Raw genomic sequence first — 21169 nt, 5'->3', positions numbered from 1 at the left:
TTTTTGCATGATATGTAGTTTATTATGATGGATCAACAGTTATATTCATTTTTAATTTATGGTAAATACTTTTTTAAATGCCATATTGACATAAGGTGAATCCATATTGACTTCGTCTTCAACTATTTATACCTGGGGAATATTAATTTCAATTAAAAAAAAAGTTTGTTCCTTCATAATGTATTCTCCAAAAGTGTTTTACACATTTTCACTTGAGTATTTAAACTTATTTTTGACAAAAAAATTAGATATAAATTCTTTGTCTTCAATAAAAATAAATTATAAAAATTGCAAGCCAAAAAAAAGACAATGAAAAGAAAAAAAGGAAGAAGACGATCAACCCAAGGAGGGACTGTTCATAATAATGTGATGTTGTACCACATGCACAAACATAAAAACGAATTTATAAAAAATGAGCAAATAAGTTCAAAACCAATGAAAGGCTTAATCAAATATGTGAACCTAAATATGTACTTTAAAATAAAAAAAATTGCTGTTTAAATCAAAATGCAATAATAATAATAATAATTCATTTTTACCACTAACTGTCATGAACAATAAAACCATTAAATTCAAATTTAAAAAATGAATTTAATTTCAGGCATATTTATTATTGAAAGTCAGTAATAATTTCTATAAATTTTATATGTTTAAATAATTATTACAAATTTTTAAAGAACAATTTTATGTATTTACAAAATGTATAATTAAAAGACTGTCAATATTACACCATGTTATAATGATACATTAATAAATAAAATAATAAAATTACCATTAAAGCCACAGAATTTATTTAAAAAAAAATTATGAATAATTTTTACAAGTCAAGTTATTAATAAAAAAAAGAATACACAAAGGCAGAAGAGTACTGAATATTATGGGTGTGGAATCATAACTGACAAAAAATAATTTAGAGAAATAATAATGAAATATGTAAGAAAATGCAAATTTAAATATGAGAATATCATATACAAGAAATCAAAGAATTTTCCTATTTAATAAGGTCTTTTCTTGTAAGCCGAGTATTTTTTGATTTATATGAGAACAGTTCCATTGTCTGGTATCAAAAATATTTCATTAAATTATAAAACATGGTAACACTTAAAAATATTTTAGAAAAATACAAAATTCTTAAATAACACAACTAGCTCCAAAAAGATTTTCTATAATTAACACTTCCAAACATTCTTTTAGAAAATTAAATATTAAAATTTTTAAATCATTCATTAACATAAAATTAAAATTTTTGTAATCTGTGGCTGCATGGTTTATAAAAAAAAATTATTAATAGCAATTTGTTTAAATTTTCATGCAATTAGAACCTCCAAGTTACCAAATTTGTTAGAAAATAAATTTAATTGTTCATGCAATTCACCATGATACTAAAGAAAATGGAAAAAAGGTCATGCTATAATTTATGTTAATAATTTATTATTAAAGTTATTAAAAACAATCTACACTTAGATAAAAGATTACTGCATTATGCATTAATTTTTTATTAACATTTTTACATAATTGTTTTATACAAAAAAGGTTTTTCAATTTTAGTGTATGATACAAAATTTACACCCATTAATAGATTAACTTTCCATCAATTTAGAGCTGAAAAATATAGATGTAGCAAAACTTTTGTTTCATTTCAGATATGAAAACTAATAAAAAAAATAGTTTTCTAATGATGATTATTTTTAATGAAATTTACATGCATACAGAAAAATAAAGTTTTACCAATAATAAACAATAAATCTTTTTTTTTCTTTAATAAAGACATATTTCCAATTTTCCAAGCCGTTTAATTTATGTATAATAATATTATAAATGAAAATACTATCATTTTCAATAGTGACTTTTTATTTTACTCGTGAAAAATCATTTTTTGTCTGTTTTTATATATTCTCTAGACTACGGTAACTTATTATTACAAAGCATAAGAGAGCATTTATATAAAAATGAAGTATTATTTTCAAATATTTAAGTTAGGATAATTTACCGTCAATCTGTGGATGTTTATAGAACTGGTCTCAGAATTGACAACTTCCATTTATAAATCATGTTGAGAATGAGAATGCAACTATGATTTTACCAGAAGATTTAAAGGAATTAAATGATAGTAGGGTTCAAAGAGATTACAACTTAGATTTTATCAGATTTATATTACAGATCGAATAGAATAACTTGATGATTTTTGAATAGTTACTGTGCACGTGATGTGGGATCGTGGGAGGGTAGCATAGCAGGGGTCTCACTAGCTGCCATTTCAGTCACCAAGGAGCTATGGAACAATACACGCTGCATTTTTGCTGTAGACATGTTTATCAAAAACAATAATTCTATCACGCTCATGTTGAGAAGATTCTGTCAACATTTCAATCTTGACCAGTCAATCGCCACAGTCCAGTTCCTTCTTGTAACATGATCATATTATGGGTGAAGAATTTCAGGACAGCTTAGCATAAAAAAAAATTATTGGGGAAGCCGAGATCAATATCAACAAAGGAAAGAGTTAACAGGTAAGGCAAGAAATTGTGGCTAGCTCTCGATATTAGGACGTTGCTATTCCTCCACTCAGAACACCCTCAATTGAACTGTCAGAAGAATATTGCATTCTGATTTGAATTTCTACTTAGTTATTCAAAAATTGTCCCCTTATGGTCCAAACAAAGTCATAAAGATTGTATTGGAAATGATAAAACATGCAATAATCCTCACAAGTGATGAAGCTCATTTTCATATATTGACTTCTGTTAATAAAGAAACGTTTGGTCTGACATTAAACTTAATGAGTGTTCACTTCAAGAGCAATGTAATGAGATGCGGGGGAAGTTTGGGTTGATCATCCTGTATATTTCTTTAAAGAAGGTGGTTAAACAGTCACAGTGAATGCAGATCAGTAAACTCTGATGCTGTAGAACCTCACAGAAGGCACATAAACAGAGCTGAACTGCAGTTCCAACAGGATAGGGCAACTGCTCACATGTCTAGGGTTTTGATGTAAATATCAAGAAAGATTTTCTAGAATGTTTCATTTCTTTATGTATAGACATCAAGTGATCATCCTGTTTACCTGTTCTTTTGTATGTGACTTCTTCCTACAGGGTTATTTAGAATCCTAAATGTAAACTGGAAAATCACTATCACTACCTGAACTAAAGGCAGTGATTCAATGTAAGGTGGCTGTCATTCAGTGCTTGCTGTGAGATGTAATGAGAAGTTTTGATGACCACCTCCAGTACTGTGGATTAAAGTAGATGTTATTTTAAGATTTTAATAGATGTTATTTTATATAAGATGTTATTTTTGCACTTATTGTTAAACAATGTTTTGTAAATTAAAAAATTGGTTTCATCAATAATGATGCATATCTGGCTTTAAGTCTATCACTTGAATAAAAACAAGCTCTTTATAATTATTATGTGACATTAATCTAAATATTGTCAGGTTTTTCTGCTCTACCTTGTATGAAATGACTGTGATATCAAAAAATGACCTCGGCAAGCTAGTTACAACAGATTAAAATTTTTCTACAAGAAACAATAAATAAAACTGTTACAATATAAAAATAACAAAATAATATACAATATTTATGGATCAACAAAAATTAATTTCCTTTTTTAATAAATAACAACTTGGGTTTGCATTAGTTTTTTGTTAAATTAATATAAATTTTAGACACAAGATTTTTTTTTACTACTAATTTTATATAACTAAATTTATTTATAATTTTTAGTTTAAATAATGGGAAAACTACGGGTTCATGAACTCTTTAATTTTAATAATATAGCAACCACTTGAAACCATCAATAAACATCTTGCCTTTCTAATATTTTTATGTGATTCACGATTAGTAAAAAGATTCATAGATTCATAAATAATAAAAAATTAAGTAGTAAATATATAAAGGAATTTCAAAATGAATGCTTAAAATTTAAAAAGTTTATATAATAATTTAACATGGAACAAACCACATTACACTGATTTGTTTTGCTATAGTAAAATTTATTTTTATTTTTTAATCATGCTTAGAAATGTAACACAGTTTTTAACCAAAACAGACAAAATAAATCTTCATATAATATAATAAACACATTACAATTTAGAATATAACTTTAAAAATGATTATTAAAAAATAATTTAATTTTTAATTATTTAAAAATAATCTTTCAATTCATAAGATATAGAATCAACAAAATATTGAAACCTCTTTTGGTCAATCTGTATACGTATTTTATTAATATTTTTTTAAAAAATATGTATAAGATAATTTTAAATAAACAAATCACCTTAATTGATGGTGGTCCTGTAAGTTCATCTCGATCAGTAAGAACTGAAGAATTCCTTTCATCAACAACGATCACTTCACATTCACCATCATCTACAAAAACAAAATAATTAAGTTATATAATTCAATCCTTATTTATTATTATTATTTTTTAAACATGTAAAAGTAATGTGACATTTAATTATTTAAAGCACATCACATCACATAAAAGATACACTGTAAAGAAATTCACAAAAAAATCTTCCTACAACAATTATAAGAAACTTGATATAAGATATATCACTCCAATAGAATAATAACATAATAATTCTTAAGAATAAGATCTCGTGCCGGTTACATCTGGGAATGTAAAAGTAAAATGTTGATCTTATTCATTAAATAGAATATAAATTTACACATTAAGAATTCTACGCAAATATAAATGTAGGTGATAACATTCACATGTGCTAGTTACAGCATCATTCTGTTTACTACTGTGAATGAATTTATAATGTATAATAAGCATCATTTCTGAAAGAGCAACAATGATCAGGGCAGATCATAGAATATAAACAATAATTTTATGTGCATTGCATCCAGTCAAACAGAGGGATTTACAAAAATATATTTTTAATACAATAAAATTAAAAATGCTTTAGTTTTTAGATAATTTTCAGTCTCTTACATCGTTTTTACGTTTGTAAAACTATCAAATTTTTAATAATTCTACTTTTAATTAAAACAATTCATCGGTACATACAAAAATCATATCAAGTAAAATTATAAATTCATAAGATTTTTATATAAATTTATTTTTCGTAAAATATTTTCTTTCATTGTTACAAATCAATAATTGAACAGTTTCAAACTTTGCTTATAGAAAAATCTAGTAATATAGATTGAGGAAAGATTAAAATTGTAACTACACTATAGGATATTCATAATGACAAAAACTCTTTTATATAAAAACACAGATTTTCTTTTACCGTTCAAATTAAAGAAACAAAAACAACTGAATTTGAGATATTACAAACTATAATAAAAAATATAATACAGTATATACCAAATTAGAAATATCATGAATATTATTTTACAAAGTACTCATTTAAAACAATAATAAATATGTTATTAACATCTTCATATAAAACCCAATTTTTATTCATTACAAGGAGCATTAAAATTTATATAAAGATAAGACGGCAGTGATAGGTTAGGAAATAATCAAGAAGAAGCTTCAATACAAAAAGGGTGTAGTAGCTTCAAACAAAATACAAGGGTGCAACTTATTCCCAAACCTCTTTAACTCTTAAATCCAAGAAGCAATAGATGAAGTATGAGAAGAAATTAGAATAGGGATCAAAATTCAAGGGATAAAAATAGACGTGCTGACATTTTCAGATAACGTAACGGTCATTAAAGGAAGTGAATATGCTATAAATGATGCTATTTCAATAACGGATAAAATTTTTACTGATAACTACAACCTTAAAATCGATAAAGCCAAAACAAAAGTAATGGTTTACGGACAAGATAATGGAAGAGTAAAAATACAGTTAGTTAGCTACTAAAAAATGCAAGCACAATATAATGATACGGTTAAAAAATGGCACTTCAAAGCAAATCAAGGAATTTAAGTATTTAGGGAGCTTCATAACACCAGATGATAGAAGCAAAAGATATAAAAACAGGAATTGACCTACCAAAGACAGCCTTCAACAAAAAGAAGGAACTACTAAGTCCCAACAACATTAGTTAAGAAATATGGAAACGATTTCTTAAAACATATGTTTGACGTGTAGCAGTGCCTAGGAGTGAGGATTGGACTGTTGAAATTCCAGATAAAATACCTTAAAAACATTTGAGATGCAGTGCTACAGGCGGATGTTAAAAATCAGATGTAAGACAAAATCACTACTGAAGAGGTTTCCAAATGAATGATCAAGAATAGAGAATAACAAAAGAAACATTTCAATCGGATATGTATAAGAAAAGAGGGAAGACGATTATAAAGGGGATGACTGAAGGGGAAACTACAGAGGGAGAGGTAGGCTGGAGTACATAAGACAGATCACAGATGATATAAATTGCTCAAGCTACAAACTAAAAAGAACACTCTGGAAACTTATCGCAAACTGATTTGTGGATTGATAAAAACAGAAAGAAAAAAAGGGGGAGAGAGAGAGATTAGGGTCAAAGCATAAAAATAAAAAACATTACATTTTTTTTTATGATTAAAATAAACTACACTTTTCTAGCGGAGGATATACTTTATATAATATTCTTATATAAGAACTCTTTTTACTAATATTACATTGTATCAAATGGTATGATCATTAGATGCTAAACAATCCAAACAGCATATAATGAAACATCATCAACGTTATGATATACTTCAGTAGCCTACAGAAACCACTTTTTTAGCCAAGGCTTAGACCGACATTTATTTGAACTTGGCTTTTCAACTTTTAGGATACTATTCTCTGAAATGTCTCAGGTACTGAAAAACTACCGAGTTATAAAGAATGCGGTTTACAATCTTAATCAGAATAGAATATATAGTAATGGTTATTATAATTATACCACTTATAACATTATAAATACAAAAAAATTATTTTCATAATTAAGCATACAAAGCAGAAAGTAGCTAGCTATGTTTTATATAAAAAAGAATTTATTATCATGCATACATTCTAAATAAAAATGCATTAATTTACCATGCATTCTACATATTTATAAAATAAAGTATAAAAATAAAAAAAATATAATTGTATACAAACATCTGGAAATAAGTTATTAATATTTTTTTTAAAAATTAATAATAATATGCAATCTTAAACTTGGTATTACTAAAGTTTAACTCCAGTTCATTTAAATAGCACTCAGATAGAAATTATAGCTAGTTATATTGCCAAATAACTAACATTTTACCAATCAGTGAGTAGGTAACAATAGCACCAGTGCAGTCCTAATAAGACTTACGTGTTCGCTATTATGGCCATAATTGCCACGCTTATAACAACTTTAAACATATCTAGTCTCTTAATTATGCATATCTTCCTTCATTTACTGATGGCAAAAATATAATGAATGATAAATCATTAAAATACAGACAAAAAATTTTGAAACTGAATTCTTTTAAATATTACAAATTTTGTTTATATTCATTTATTATAATTAATCATTATTATAACACTGTTAAAAATAAATTTCTTCATTAATCTTCATCATTTAAGAATCAATAACATTTTTGTAAACCTTAACTCGCTTGATTAGATTTAGAATGAACTTTATCCTGCTTTCCAGCTTTTATTATTTTATTTACAAATAAGTTTGTTATTTATTAGTTAAAATCCATTTTTATTCGATATATTAATCTTTTAGAAAAAAAAGAATACAGTAAAATCTTAATAATATAAGCTAACAGCTAATGAAGGCCAAATGTGATTTGGGAAATACATTTTCCATATACAGATAAAAATGATTGAGACGTCATATGAACAAATATTTAACCTTGAAACACACAGGTTATCTATACCAATAAAATGGGCAAACAACCATTTTCCATTCAAACAACCATAAGTAAATTACTATGTCCTAATGAATATATTAACAGAAACACAGTGAGAAATCTCAATTTTAATGGTTGGCTATGGATGTTACCCTTTTTTAAAAATGTTTGTAGGTTATGTTTACTTCTAATACTCAATTACCTATACAGAGACTTATGAAAGTCTCACATTAATTAACTTGAAAATTAATTTCAAGAAAACCAAATTAATAGTCATTAGTAAATGGAATGACATGCTCACATGTCATTCTGATATGAGCTTACATGCTCATTCTCATCTCATCAAAATGAGATGAGAATCATCTCAGCTTAGGCAACATGTTTCATCTCATTTTGAAGTGAGCTTAACATTTCACCTATAGAATTGATTTTTTAATATAAATAAATATTGTATTACTCAACTAAACTGTGTTGAGGATCAGTCTTTTAAAGTATCCCTTCACATAGAAAATGCTAGAAATTTTTTAAAAAAATGATGGAAGATGTTATCTGACAGGAATATTAATTTACAGCAACAAACTAAATTGTTCAGATGCGATGTATTTTCTACTCTCCTTTGCAATATTGGCCACAAAAAATTGAAGAAATTTTTTGAAATGTGGACTTACTGATGATTTTTTAAAAAATTACATGGACAAAAATTACATGGCAATAGTGACATTTCAAGGAAGTATGAAAAAGAATTTAGACATTATCAACATAGTAAAGAAGAAAAAATTAGAATATTTAGGACATAGTTTGAGAGACAAAAAATATTCTTAACTTAATTTGATAGTTCAGGAAATATTAATTGCTAAAATAAGTCTTGGGAGAAGAAGGGTGTCATGGTTTGAGAATTTGCATGGATGATAGCCGAACTGTAATAGAAGAAGACAACAAAAAATATGGTCAATATGTTGATGAATTATTTGAATTTTCAAAAAAAGACATAAAAATAAAAAATATATATAATAAAAAAATTAAGATGGCCATTATTTTGAGATTTTTGAAAGTGACATTTTCAAAATTTTTTATTTTGTAGAATAAGATGCTAGGCTTAGATTTGCCAAATGTAGTCAAAGTAGGTTTACCCTTGCCTGAGAAATTATCATTTTTTTGTTGAAGGTCACAAAATGGTGTCCAGAAAGAAAACAAAGCAAAATAGGACTTGCATCGATATGAAATTCTTACTCATTTTGGTGCCTTGAATCATTACCTGAAGTTCAGGGAATACATCTGAGAACACTCCATATATATATATATATATATATATATATATATATATATATATACATTATTTAAATATATATCTGAGGATACAACTGTCATAATGGTAACAAGAACAATGTCAGTTGTAACCTACATCTAACATCTAATGTAACATCTAATACCTAATGATACTTAGTTAAAAAGTAATTTTTTCATGAAAATAAAATTAACAGTAACAATAACCTGTGACAAATATTTTGACACTTTTATATAAACACAGACGTAAAAAGATTTCTATTGTCATAACAAACAAATGTCTAGTCTCCACAAGAAATCACTGTTTATATTAGACATTTACCAATATGAACAATATTAATATAATAAAACTTGAATAAATGTAGCTTTTAATACATATAAAAAAACAAAATTTGTTAAGAATAAATCTTTTATTTTAATATTATTAAATATATAATAATAATATTATTAATTAAATATTTAATAGTTATTATTAATAAATAAGAACTAGTTATTTCTTATGAGCAAGAATATTATATATATTTAACTATTATTAAAGAATATAACTAAATAATAATATGTAAGAAAATAATACAACACAAAGCTAAATAAAATTAACAAAATTACAATAAATAGTAATAAGCAATTATTACTATAGCATTTAATACATACAGCATCTTTATACTTACAGAAAAAAATTGTAAAAAAAGGAAATTAAGCCCACTATAACAAAAATTTTGAAAAACATGTATACATTTAGTAGAGGTATTTCAACATACGTATATAAATAAAATTCATCATGAAATTGAAAGTTATATATATTTAATACAATTTAATATAAACATGTAAGTGTGCAAATGTAATTTACATAATTTTGTGAGCAAATTTATAGTAAAAAAATGTGAGATACATCAGTTACACTAGCACTCCTTGAGGTGAGAGGGGTACAATATTAAGGAGTATACCCACTTAGCCACTAGTTTATTTAGATCATTTTTTGGGGCAGGATTTCGTAAAATCTTTTTTTTTTGGTAATATTATTATTTTTTAATTATTTACAATTGTGCCTAAGAAAAATATGACCTTAATTAGGTGAAATCTCGAGATACTGAGGATGACCTTGCTCTACAGCTTCAGTCCCTTGACCTTTTAAGTTAAAAATTTAATGGCATCAACGCCCCACATACAGGAATAATCTGAACAAGTTTGGTCAAAATCAGTCCAGTAGTTCTGGAGATATAAGGAATGCAAGACCGAACTCACACACTTACATATAAACATTCAAAAAATTTCCATTTGGTTTTTTGGGTTCCTTAGGTATCAGAACATCAAGGTCTGGTGAAAACTGCATATACCCAAGTTGGACTGGTTACAATATTTTCCCTTCTACAGGTATAGCTCTGCTATAGCGCTAGGTGAGAAAGTAAAAAAGAGAAATATTTTTAAATCAGGTACAGTATCATTTTTTTTCAACATGACAGTTACAAAAATTTTGTCATGTTTTAACTAATCTTAATCAAGCTTATTTGAAGACTGCCATTGGAAGAAGTCAGTGTTGTAGTGTTGGACTGATGTTGATGTTTGGATTAGGCATCATCAGGCCTCAGTAACTAGGATATATTCAAAGAGTGTACATATGCGTAATTTATTGTATTTGTTTTCAATCATTTTTATATTTATACATTTTGTAGATTTTGATTTGCTCAAGTGTGTCTTTTTTTTAACCTCCGGGTCCGCAGTTAAGCAATTTTTTTTCCGCAGAGGATGAGATGAATGCTTTGTAGCGTGTGTGAAAAATGCTATGCCTGACCAGGATTTGAGCCCAGGACCTTCGGGTGAAAGGCCAAGACGCTACTACTTGTACCACGGAGGCTGGCTCAAGTTTGTTTAGTTTCATTCTCTAAGATTTATAAGCAAAATTTTTGTTTTGTCATTATGTTTTTATATTGGTCTATTTCAATAAATTTGTTTAAAAAAGTGGGCTAGGAAAGAAGAATATTTATGCATTTTTTTCTCATACGCTTGTGAAAAGCTGTAATCTGTATTTCTCAGACACCACTTATTACAGTTAAAACAGTCAAGTTTATAGACTCCAGATAATAATCTAGACATACTTGAGCGACTAAAAAAACAAGTAAACAAAAATAAATTCAATTTTTTTTTTTATCCATTTTATCCAAATTATTCTATATTAATTTTATCTATTTCACTACCAATAATAGACTTTTTGTATGTAATTATCATTTCAAAATTTATTATTTAAGAGAAAAAAATAATCTGTTGTAGTGAAATTCTAAGAAATTATACATAATAACTGTAAAAATAAGATTATGAGCTAGCGCATTAAATGTATGTAGTCTAATATGGTAGCACAATTGAAAACAAAATCAATAAATTAGAATTAATAAAAACTTACAGTACATGGAAACACCTCAATGTAATAAATTAACAACTAAATTATATACATCAAGACAATATCGAACATACTAAATAAGCAAGCAATATAATAAAATAAATTAAAATAAAAACAAGAAACACTAGTAAATAGCAAAATTGGGATAACAAATAACAAAATTAGCACGAGCTGACAGTGCGTGACAACATATATCTACAATACATTGTTTTATACAAAATTAAATTATTTACAATTGTGAAACATACATACAATAAAAAAACAAAAAAAAAATTGAAGACATTAACAAAGAACATAATACGGGGTTCACAAAAATTAAATGGTACCTTGTCGGGGTAAGCCTGGATATCTTATAGCTTTGCTGTTATTGTTGATATTGTTTATATTATTGTTGTTTTGTTGTAACAAAGAGGAATGCGTATGCGTGTGCGAATGGGGGTGAGAATTTGGTAAAAACTGAGGGTAAACATGATGCGACCATTGTGGAAATAAAGGACGTGTTCCACTGCAATCTATATTAAATATGAAAACAATAACAACAATAATAATAAAAGAAAATTTATAAAATACTGAAGTAAAAAACATTAAAGTTTATGAGAAAAAGTAAAATATATAAAATGTCAACAATAATAGTAATATTAGTAATAACAATAATAATAAATAGTAGGAAGGAATTGCTGTACTACATAATGATATTTAATGTACATTAAATTTTTTATCTGTGTAGTAAGAAAGCACATTTTCTTAACACAATTACTGTAAATTTACAGTTAAAAATGAACAGATTATAAAATATTAGCATAAATGTTTAATACCAGTCAGGATTGCAAAAATAAAATAATAACTCTAAAAAAATCTTTGGCAAGAATAATGAGCAAAGTATCAATAAATAAGTTTATAAAAATACCCAAAAAGTTAAGAGATAAGTAGTATAACTTTGATTTCATCAGATAATTTTCTTATTATTTCAAACCCTACCAAACAATCAACATTTAAAATTTTATTATCAGTAACAATTTTAAATGTAATTGTGAGACAACAATCTGAAACATCATAAGGAATGTGACATACACATTTTTAAATGAAATGAATGTACATATTTCAGACAACTTATTTCTGATTTGTACATTTATCCATACTCACTCTTTATTTTTTAACTCACTAATTTTATTTTATGGGTAATAAAACACGGTAATATAGTCATTACTCACCATGAATAAGTCAATGGAAATATAATATGAAAAGAGATAAAAGTAATCATAAAATATTTTAAAAAAAATTTTTTTTTTTTAAGCCGATATATTTTAAACTTTCTATAACAATTATTTAAACATTAGAACAATACTAAGGGAAAATTAAAAATCAGAGACTGTCCTAGAATCATAAAGGTGTATAACATACCGATTTTGAAAAAATGGATAGAATGTATGCTGAATAAAGGTTTCTATGATAATAGGTTTGGAAGAGATGTATGAATTAAAAATCAATCTTCATCTTTCCAGAAGGATGGTAAAAGAAAAAAATTCATAACTTCTTTTTAGATGTGATAAGCATTCTTACCCAATTTCACGGTTTTGGTTTTATCTTCACAGATAAAACACAACAAGCTATTCTTGGTCTGAAAAACAGTGCTTTAGGTAAGATAGTAAACTACCCATCCTGATCTACTCAGATCAAAGGAAATCTCTCATGGGATTTAACATTCCATTCATTTTCCCTTCCTGTTGGAAACAACTATTCCTTTTTCTATGGATGAAAGCCATAATAGTCGAGTCGGCCAACATCCTGGTTCCATTTGTAATAGAATCCTGGTGGTGCCTTATAAAACGAGGGCAGCTGCTTCATTATTGAGGTGCAGTAAAGCAGTATCTCTCTATGACTATGAATGTGTTCAAGGACTCAAGCAATGGGAAAGTGAAGGACGCAAACTAGTGGCAGAAGTGCCTAAGGATAGAGCCAGACATCCTACTCCTGATAAAGTCTGATGTTATCTAAAAATATTGAAAAAGATCCCCTTTTTAGTGACAGCTAATTTCTATAGGATATTCCTGCTTAGTTTCAATGTTCATATTATTCCAGTACATTAAGTATAACGACTTATCTCATAATAATGAAAATCAATCAAAACCGACATGTTGATTTATGCAACAGATTTAAAATCAAATTCTTCTTTTTTTTATATAATTTTCAATCGTTTCTGCAAAGTTTTCATGGCTCAACTTCAATCACTATATTTAGTTTTACATATCTCTAAGTGCGGTTAAGAAACCTGTCTTTCATCAAACACTGTATTAAAAAATTGCATTACGGAGAGAAAATTTAAGATCCTATGATCACTTGAACAACTTGTACATTTTTATAAATACTTTAATAATGTTATAAAAAATCTGTATTTTATGAAATAATACAATTTTCATTTTGAGGACCTTAGTAATCATGGAAAATAAACTTAACAATAAAATATAAATAATTCATGTAACTACTAAAGTTTAAAACGTTATAAATATTTATACAAAAAAATAAATAAAAAATTAAAGAAGTGTAGAAGAAAATCACAAATTAACAACATAAAAATTTGAGAATCAATACATTTACACAAAACTGTCAAAAAGTCTAAATAAAGAAAAAGATGCGTTTAAAAGAAAATGAAGAAAAAACAAAAATAAAAACAAAATATTTTTACAATCAAGACTTAAGTTTAATGACAGAAAAAATGAAGATAAATAAATCATTGCAAAATGAAATGAAGAATGAAATAATAAATATGTAGAATAAATAATTTATAAAATATTTAAAAAAAATATTAATTTAAACCAGTTACACAATTTGATGTATCAAAAGATATTATTATAGTACAGTACGACAAGACAAATCTCTTTTTATGTAGTAGGAATCACCTGTGTTACTTCTGACAATTTTAAAGATTTGCTATAATTGTATTCATATGTTCTAAACATTAAATAGAAACTGTAACATTTAAAATCCTTAAAGTGCAAGTAAAACTGTTTTTATCCCTATAAAACTGATCATAATTCTTTTCATGCAAATAAAGTAAATGGATTGTTTTATTTTATTTAATAATCTGTAGCCACTTTAGCTCTTTTAAATCAAATGAAACAATAATACACGAGGAAAATAAATGATATTATTAGTCTCACACAGCACAGAGGACAAAAACATTATTTATTTAAATTTAAAAAAATATAAAAAATGAAAAAAATTAAAAAGCAACAGTTTTATGGTTAACAGTCCTTGAAAAAGGGTTTCTACCACTTAAATGTCATGAGATCCCAGATGGAGTTCCACCTTGTGTTAGTAACAGCTTACATGAAAAAATCTAGTTGTTTCCAACTGGCCAATATATATTTCAAGCAAGCAAATACTAACTCACTATTCTATTAGTTGTTTTTAGTATCTCAAGAATAATATAATTGATTTTTATTGTCCTAGGACGTACCCAACGGATTGGTCTAGTGGTGAACGTGTCATTGCGCATGAACTGATTTTGAAGCTGAGAATTCTAAGGTTCAAATTCAAATAAAGGTTGAGTTACTTTTATATGGATCTGAATACTACGAGGGTTATTTTTTTTTTCAAGGTCCGATTAGTCACGAAATTAAAACCACAGTGAAAATAAAAAATTTTTTATTTGTAACAAGTACTATATTATATTTTTATTTGTAATAGCTACGCTATTTCTCTACGTAGTCGCCACTCCGATTTAGACATTTGTTGTAGCGTGGTACCAACTTTCCAATACTCTCGTCATAGAACGGAGCCGCCTGTGTTTTCAGCCATGTTTCTACGCTGGTCTGCAGCTCAATGTCTGTGCCAAAATGTTGTTCTCCTAGCTAGTGTTTCATGTGAGCAAAGAGTTGAAAATTGGATGGAGCCAAGTCCAGGCTGTATGGTGGGTGATCAAACACTTCCCAACGAAAACGCTGCAGGAGTTTCTTTGCTACAGCTTAAGTGTGCGGCCAAGCATTGTCATGGAGAAAGACAATGCCTGATGACAGCATTCCTCTCCGCTTATTCTGAATTGCGATTCGTAAACGTTGAAGAGTCACACAGTTTGAGGCTGCAGTGATGGTCGTGCCACGTTCCATGAATTCCACCAAGAGAACTCCATTCCGGTCCCAGAACACAGTAGCCATACACTTTCTGTTGGAGAAGGTTCGCTTGAACTTTACTGGGAGAATGAGAATGCATCCACTGTTTGGATTGTTCTTTTGTTTCTTCAGTTTTGAAATGGACCCATGTCTCATCCCCTGTGACAATTTTGTTCAAAAAATCTTCTCCTTCATTGTAGTAGCGCTGGAGAAACGTTAGGGAGGCGTCCATTCTCATTGTTTTGTGATGGTCGGACAGCATCTTGGGAACCCATCTCACACACAGTTTGCGGTACTGAAGTCTCTCACTCACAATGGTGTAGAGAGCTGACGTTGAAATTTCAGGAAACGAATCACTCAATACAGAAATTGTGAACCGATGATTTTCTCGAATTGCCTCATCCACTTGCTGAACGAGATCATCGGTTGACAGTCGCTTCCTTCCCTGACCGCCTGCATCAAGAACATGTGCACGTCCTGCTTTAAAGTTCCTGCACCATTGTCGCACTTTGCTGTCACTCATTGAAGTTTCACTGTACACATTACTTATTCGTCGATGAATTTCAGCTGCATTACACCCCACAGCCTGAAGAAATCAAATTACCGCACGCACTTCACACTTGGCGGGAGATGCTATTGTTTTAGACATGTTTACGTGCTAGCTGCGTGTTCAGAACTAAATGAAGTGATGCAGCGTGATTGAAGGCCATACTAGAGACGATGCGCAACACATATGCACAAAGGTTCATCTAATTTTTGCACGGGTTTTTATTTCACGACCGATTGAACCTTGAAAAAAAATAACCCACGTAGATTGTGGATACTAGTGTTCTTTGGTCAGGTTTCAATTAACCACAATTGACCGGAATGGTCAACTTGAGACTGTACAAGACTACATTTCATTTACATTCATACATATCATCCTCTGAAGTATTATGTTGCAGTAGTTCATGAGGCTGAACAGAAAAAGGAAGAAGGTAGTAGGACCTTCCTAGGTAGTAGGTCTCAAATGGGATTTCATGGCCTTCCAAAGGTGGATATGTTTTTTTACATATTAATTTCATACAATAGGAATATAATAAATCATAAATAGAATAGGATATAAAATGCAAATATCAGTATGTGTTTGTTTAGTTAAATTAATCATATGGTTTCTGATTTAAAATTGGTTACTTTACCCTTTGCCATGAGATTCTTGTTGGTTGGTTGGTTGCTATAGGATTGGTTTTTATTTATCTTTTACTCCAATTCTTGCTAGATGAGTACATAATTCTTAAATTTTTACAAAAGTGAAGATAAATCATTATTTACAACTGTAATAAAATGTATTCGTCATACCACCATTCAAAACTATGGATAGAATTCTATGGACAGAATTCCTATTAATGATAACAATAGTATTTATGTTGCCCAGAAATTGTGTTCTGAAGTCCGTCAATAAAATGCTAAGTTTTTCATCATTATTAAATATCTGTTACAACTACATAATGTAGAATATTATCTTTTTGAGCATCCTCAAAAAGTCAGAAAAGTTTTTCAGATGTAAAATTACCTGTCAGATTGTTATGTGATGCCCATAAGTATTAACTATTTAAACCAATACTTAGAAATTTAATGTTAACTTATACGAGTGTTTATATTTAAGAATGTGCAATCTTTGGTAAAAAGTATGGTCAATTTTCTTAAAAAGTAACATATCCATCTTTACCAAACCAGAAAATGGAATTGTTTTCATATAACAGAATACCCTGGTGTATGAGAAAGAACCTTATTATGCTTCCTTTGCCATTTTTAATAAATTACTGAACCATTTGAAGAATTCGATCAATTTTTAAGAAAGTACTATTTAAAAAAAAAAATCATTTACTGACACCCTGTTCAAAGTGTATGTAATATATGCTCAAAATAATTTTCAATAGCAGCTACTGAATTGTGTTGTCAATATGGCATATCTTCTAAAGGTTTCATCCAGCATAGAAGTGTATTCAGTAATCCAATTTTTATAGGCAAAAAATTACAATAGTTGTGAAATTCATTGCCAAATTGAGGTATACGGTGAGAATGTAATGTCACACCGACATGATCACAAAATGGTGCCAAATGTTCGGAAACGGAAAAACAAATGTGAGTGATGAACTGTGTGCTGAGCGTCCTTCAACTGCAAACACGAAGGATAACGCAGAACACGTGAATGAAATGATCTTGAGTAATCAGCGCATTAAAATTACAGACGATGCAAGTGAACTTAACATCAGTTACAGTAGCGTGTTTGTGATTACTCATGATCAGCTTGGTTACCGTAATTTGTGTGCATGATGGGTGCCACATCTGACCGACAACCACAAACATCAACGTTTTGCATCTGCTCTTTCTTTTCTTCAATGTTATTCCAGGACTAGTCCACAGTTTTTTGAAACAAATCATCACAGGGTATGAGATCAGTGTGCTTCATTATACTCCTGAGACTAAACGAGCATCATGAATGGACATACAAAAATTCGCTGCAGCCAAAAAAAGTGAAAACATCCCGCATGTTCGAAAGGTTATGCAGACAGTCTTTTTCGATTCTGAGGGAGTTGTTTACAGTAAATTTATGCCCCGAGGAACAACAATCAATGCTGAATCTTACGGTGAAACTTTAAAAAATTGTGTAAAACCATTAAAGATTGAAAACCCGGAAGATTGAGCGATGGGGTCGTTTTTCTCCATGACAATGCTACTCCTCATTCAGTTCATGTGACAAAGGAATTACCGAAAAAATTCAAGTGGAAAGTGTGAGTCTCATCTTTGTTACTGCACTGACCTAGCTCCCAATGACTTCAACCTGTTTGGTCCTCTCAAGCAAGATCTGGGAGGGGAGCATTTCACTATTGAAGATGAACTGAAGGAACTGGTCCTTAAATTGTTAAAGGAAATTGGACAAAATTTTTATGAGAGTGTAAATGAAAAACTTGTCACAAGGTATGAAAAGTGTTTAGAAAAACTTTGTGATTATGTCGAAAAATAGATAAAAGTATGTAGTTTTTTGTTCAATAAAATAAAAATTGTTTTATAAATAAGTGTCTGTTTCATAGAGGGGGTGTAACTTACTTTCTGATTGTCCCTCATATTTTACATTTTTGGATTTAAATAAGTAATATGTACTTTAAACCTATCTATTTTTTATCTTATAATTTGTTTTTGTATTTATAATGTACCTTTTACTGATGTTAACTGCATAATGTATTTTTATGTACCAATCCCAATAAATACTCATTTATTTAGATATCTCTAACAGCAGACATATTTTCTAGCTCCAATGTTGTATTTTGTTTGGAGATCTTATTTTACTTCTATTTTCTAACTTACAAAAAGTGCATAAATTTAATTTGAGGGACAACATCTTTTTCTTCTGGGAAGGACAAGATTTACCCCTGGGATGAGCTAGCTTTTCCTGGTCGATTCAGCAGTTAAGCTTATCATGCTGCTGTTGTGATGCCACCAGATAATGAGTATGCACAGGATCTTTGGTCCTGCCATCCTCAGCATGGAAATCCTAGAATGGTCAGATCTATACTCAGAGCACCAATAATGAGAAAGAGGTGCTTAAGGATAAATAATGTGAGTGATGCGAAAGGACATTTAAGCTGTAAGATTAGTTACTGTCTTGCCCAGGACAGTACAACACGTTGGGTAAATTCATTAACAATCCCTTGATACATATTTAGGACTATGTAACTCACTTTAAACCTATAATAAAGATATTTCATTTTGTTTTTTTTTTCTATAAACTGTTATCGACCACATTTTATTTTCTAATAGATACATAAAACAATCTGTTTAAATAATAATAATAATATAAAGAAATAATGAAAAAATTATCATATAAGTAAAAGGTTATATGAAGAAAATTAAAAAAATTATAAAAATAAAAATTATTCATTAAAGTGTATATATTATGTACAACCCTTAATAAATATAAATATATATTTGTAATATGAATGCATTGTATGTGATATATTTGTATATATATCAATTTAACTATACAGTGGAACCATGTGTAAGGTAAACGTGAGTATTTTATATATATAATCGCTTATTAAATTTTATTGAAATAAATTAATTTAATTATAAAATTAACAAAAAATTACATGAAAATACATTGATTTTTAGAAATAAGTTTTAATGCAAAAAAACTATTTAAGCAAGCTTAAATTTCTAGAATTTTATTTGACTTTAATTATGAAAAAGAATATTAAATCAATAAATGAAAAATATTAAATGCTGAATTCTACATATACATGAGTTCAACAATGTTAAATGTATAAAAGATGTGAAAATAAATTTATCAGCACTTCTAGTATAAGCATAAATACTAAAAGTTAGAGCATGCTTTGTGAGCACTCCTTGTTTATAAATAAAAATAACACATTACAAAATATTTTGCTATTTTCTTTTTGTCTAAGATTATGCTATCTCATTATAGATTATAAACTCGATTACATCTGTAAGTCTATCTTCCAACTTATTCCTAAAATAATATCTTTAATTAAATCCTAACTACTAAATATCACAGGTAACATAGAGGAGGGGTCTAAATATAATTAAATTTAATTACATTTGATTCTGCTCTTGAAATATTACAGAAAACTATAATAACAGCTCATTAAAGGCAATACTAATCATTTGTTTGATCTACGAGTTATTAGACACACGATAATGATATGTTTTTTTTTAAATAACTTAAATTAAACTAATCATTATGTTTTTATAAATGAAATTAAAGTGAATTCAGAGTTAATTCTGACCTTCAACAAGAATGTCTGATATATAGACATGGTGAATACATCCGCATGATAGCTTACCTTTCTGAATACGCTGAAGACAAAAAATTACGCAGACATGAAGTACAAAAAGCACCAAAAAGGAAATGAATTGATAAGTAGAATACATGGAGATTTAATTAATGTAAAAGGAAATACAAGTTGTATAAATGTGTCCTGAGAAAAAAATAAATTTTTACATCGCTGATGTGGAACACAGTTAAGTCAGGTAATTCCTGGCGAAGAAGTTCATGGAGAGGAGAAAGCATGGAACCAAACAGTCAAACATTACGATGTGAAGTTCAACATAAAGATGAATTATTATAAGTGTAGAGAGAGAAATATAAATAAAGATTAAAGATGAACTGCTGAAAGGAGTAGAGTTTTCAATAGATATTGATTATATTACAAAGAATGGAAACGCAGGAAAAGAAAGTGGATAGAGAATACAGAAAACAGAGGGCTTTATCAAAGTGCAATAGGACTGGTTTGAAATGAGATCATTTCTTGAATGTAAAGAATACACTAAAATTTCTATAAAAATTATTAATATAAAAAAATTAAGGAAGATAATTGAAATATTTTATGTTGATGTTTTAGATATAATAGTCAAATAAGGTGAGATAAATATGACAGTGATAAAAACAAAGAAAGAAAATGATGGCTAGAAAATATGATGGAAAATGTATAATAAGTAAGAGATGTAAGGGTAGGAATATTATCGAATGTTATTTATTTTGATTCTAGAACTTTAACAACGTAACCGAACATAGAAGGGAAAAACACAAAATACAAATTCAAATTATTCGGAGTAAA

The 21169-nt window shown here is 28.2% G+C and overlaps 1 protein-coding gene across 1 annotated transcript in view; it reads right to left on the bottom strand.

The window, feature by feature from the left end:
• Window positions 1-21169, bottom strand: part of rg (A kinase anchor protein rugose) — a 1091579-nt gene that overhangs the window by 425060 nt on the left and 645350 nt on the right. Inside the window, exons 30-31 of the mRNA XM_075379107.1 lie at window positions 11769-11954; window positions 4281-4372 (exon numbers count right to left, since the gene is read on the bottom strand). Coding sequence (XP_075235222.1) covers window positions 4281-4372; window positions 11769-11954 — 278 coding nt within the window. The remainder of the gene's footprint in view (window positions 1-4280; window positions 4373-11768; window positions 11955-21169) is intronic.

Source organism: Lycorma delicatula, chromosome 11, assembly GCF_047948215.1.
Source record: "Lycorma delicatula isolate Av1 chromosome 11, ASM4794821v1, whole genome shotgun sequence".
NCBI lineage: Eukaryota > Metazoa > Arthropoda > Insecta > Hemiptera > Fulgoridae > Lycorma > Lycorma delicatula.
The sequence above is the reverse complement of the archived record's forward strand: the minus strand, read 5'-3'. Positions and strand labels throughout refer to the sequence as shown.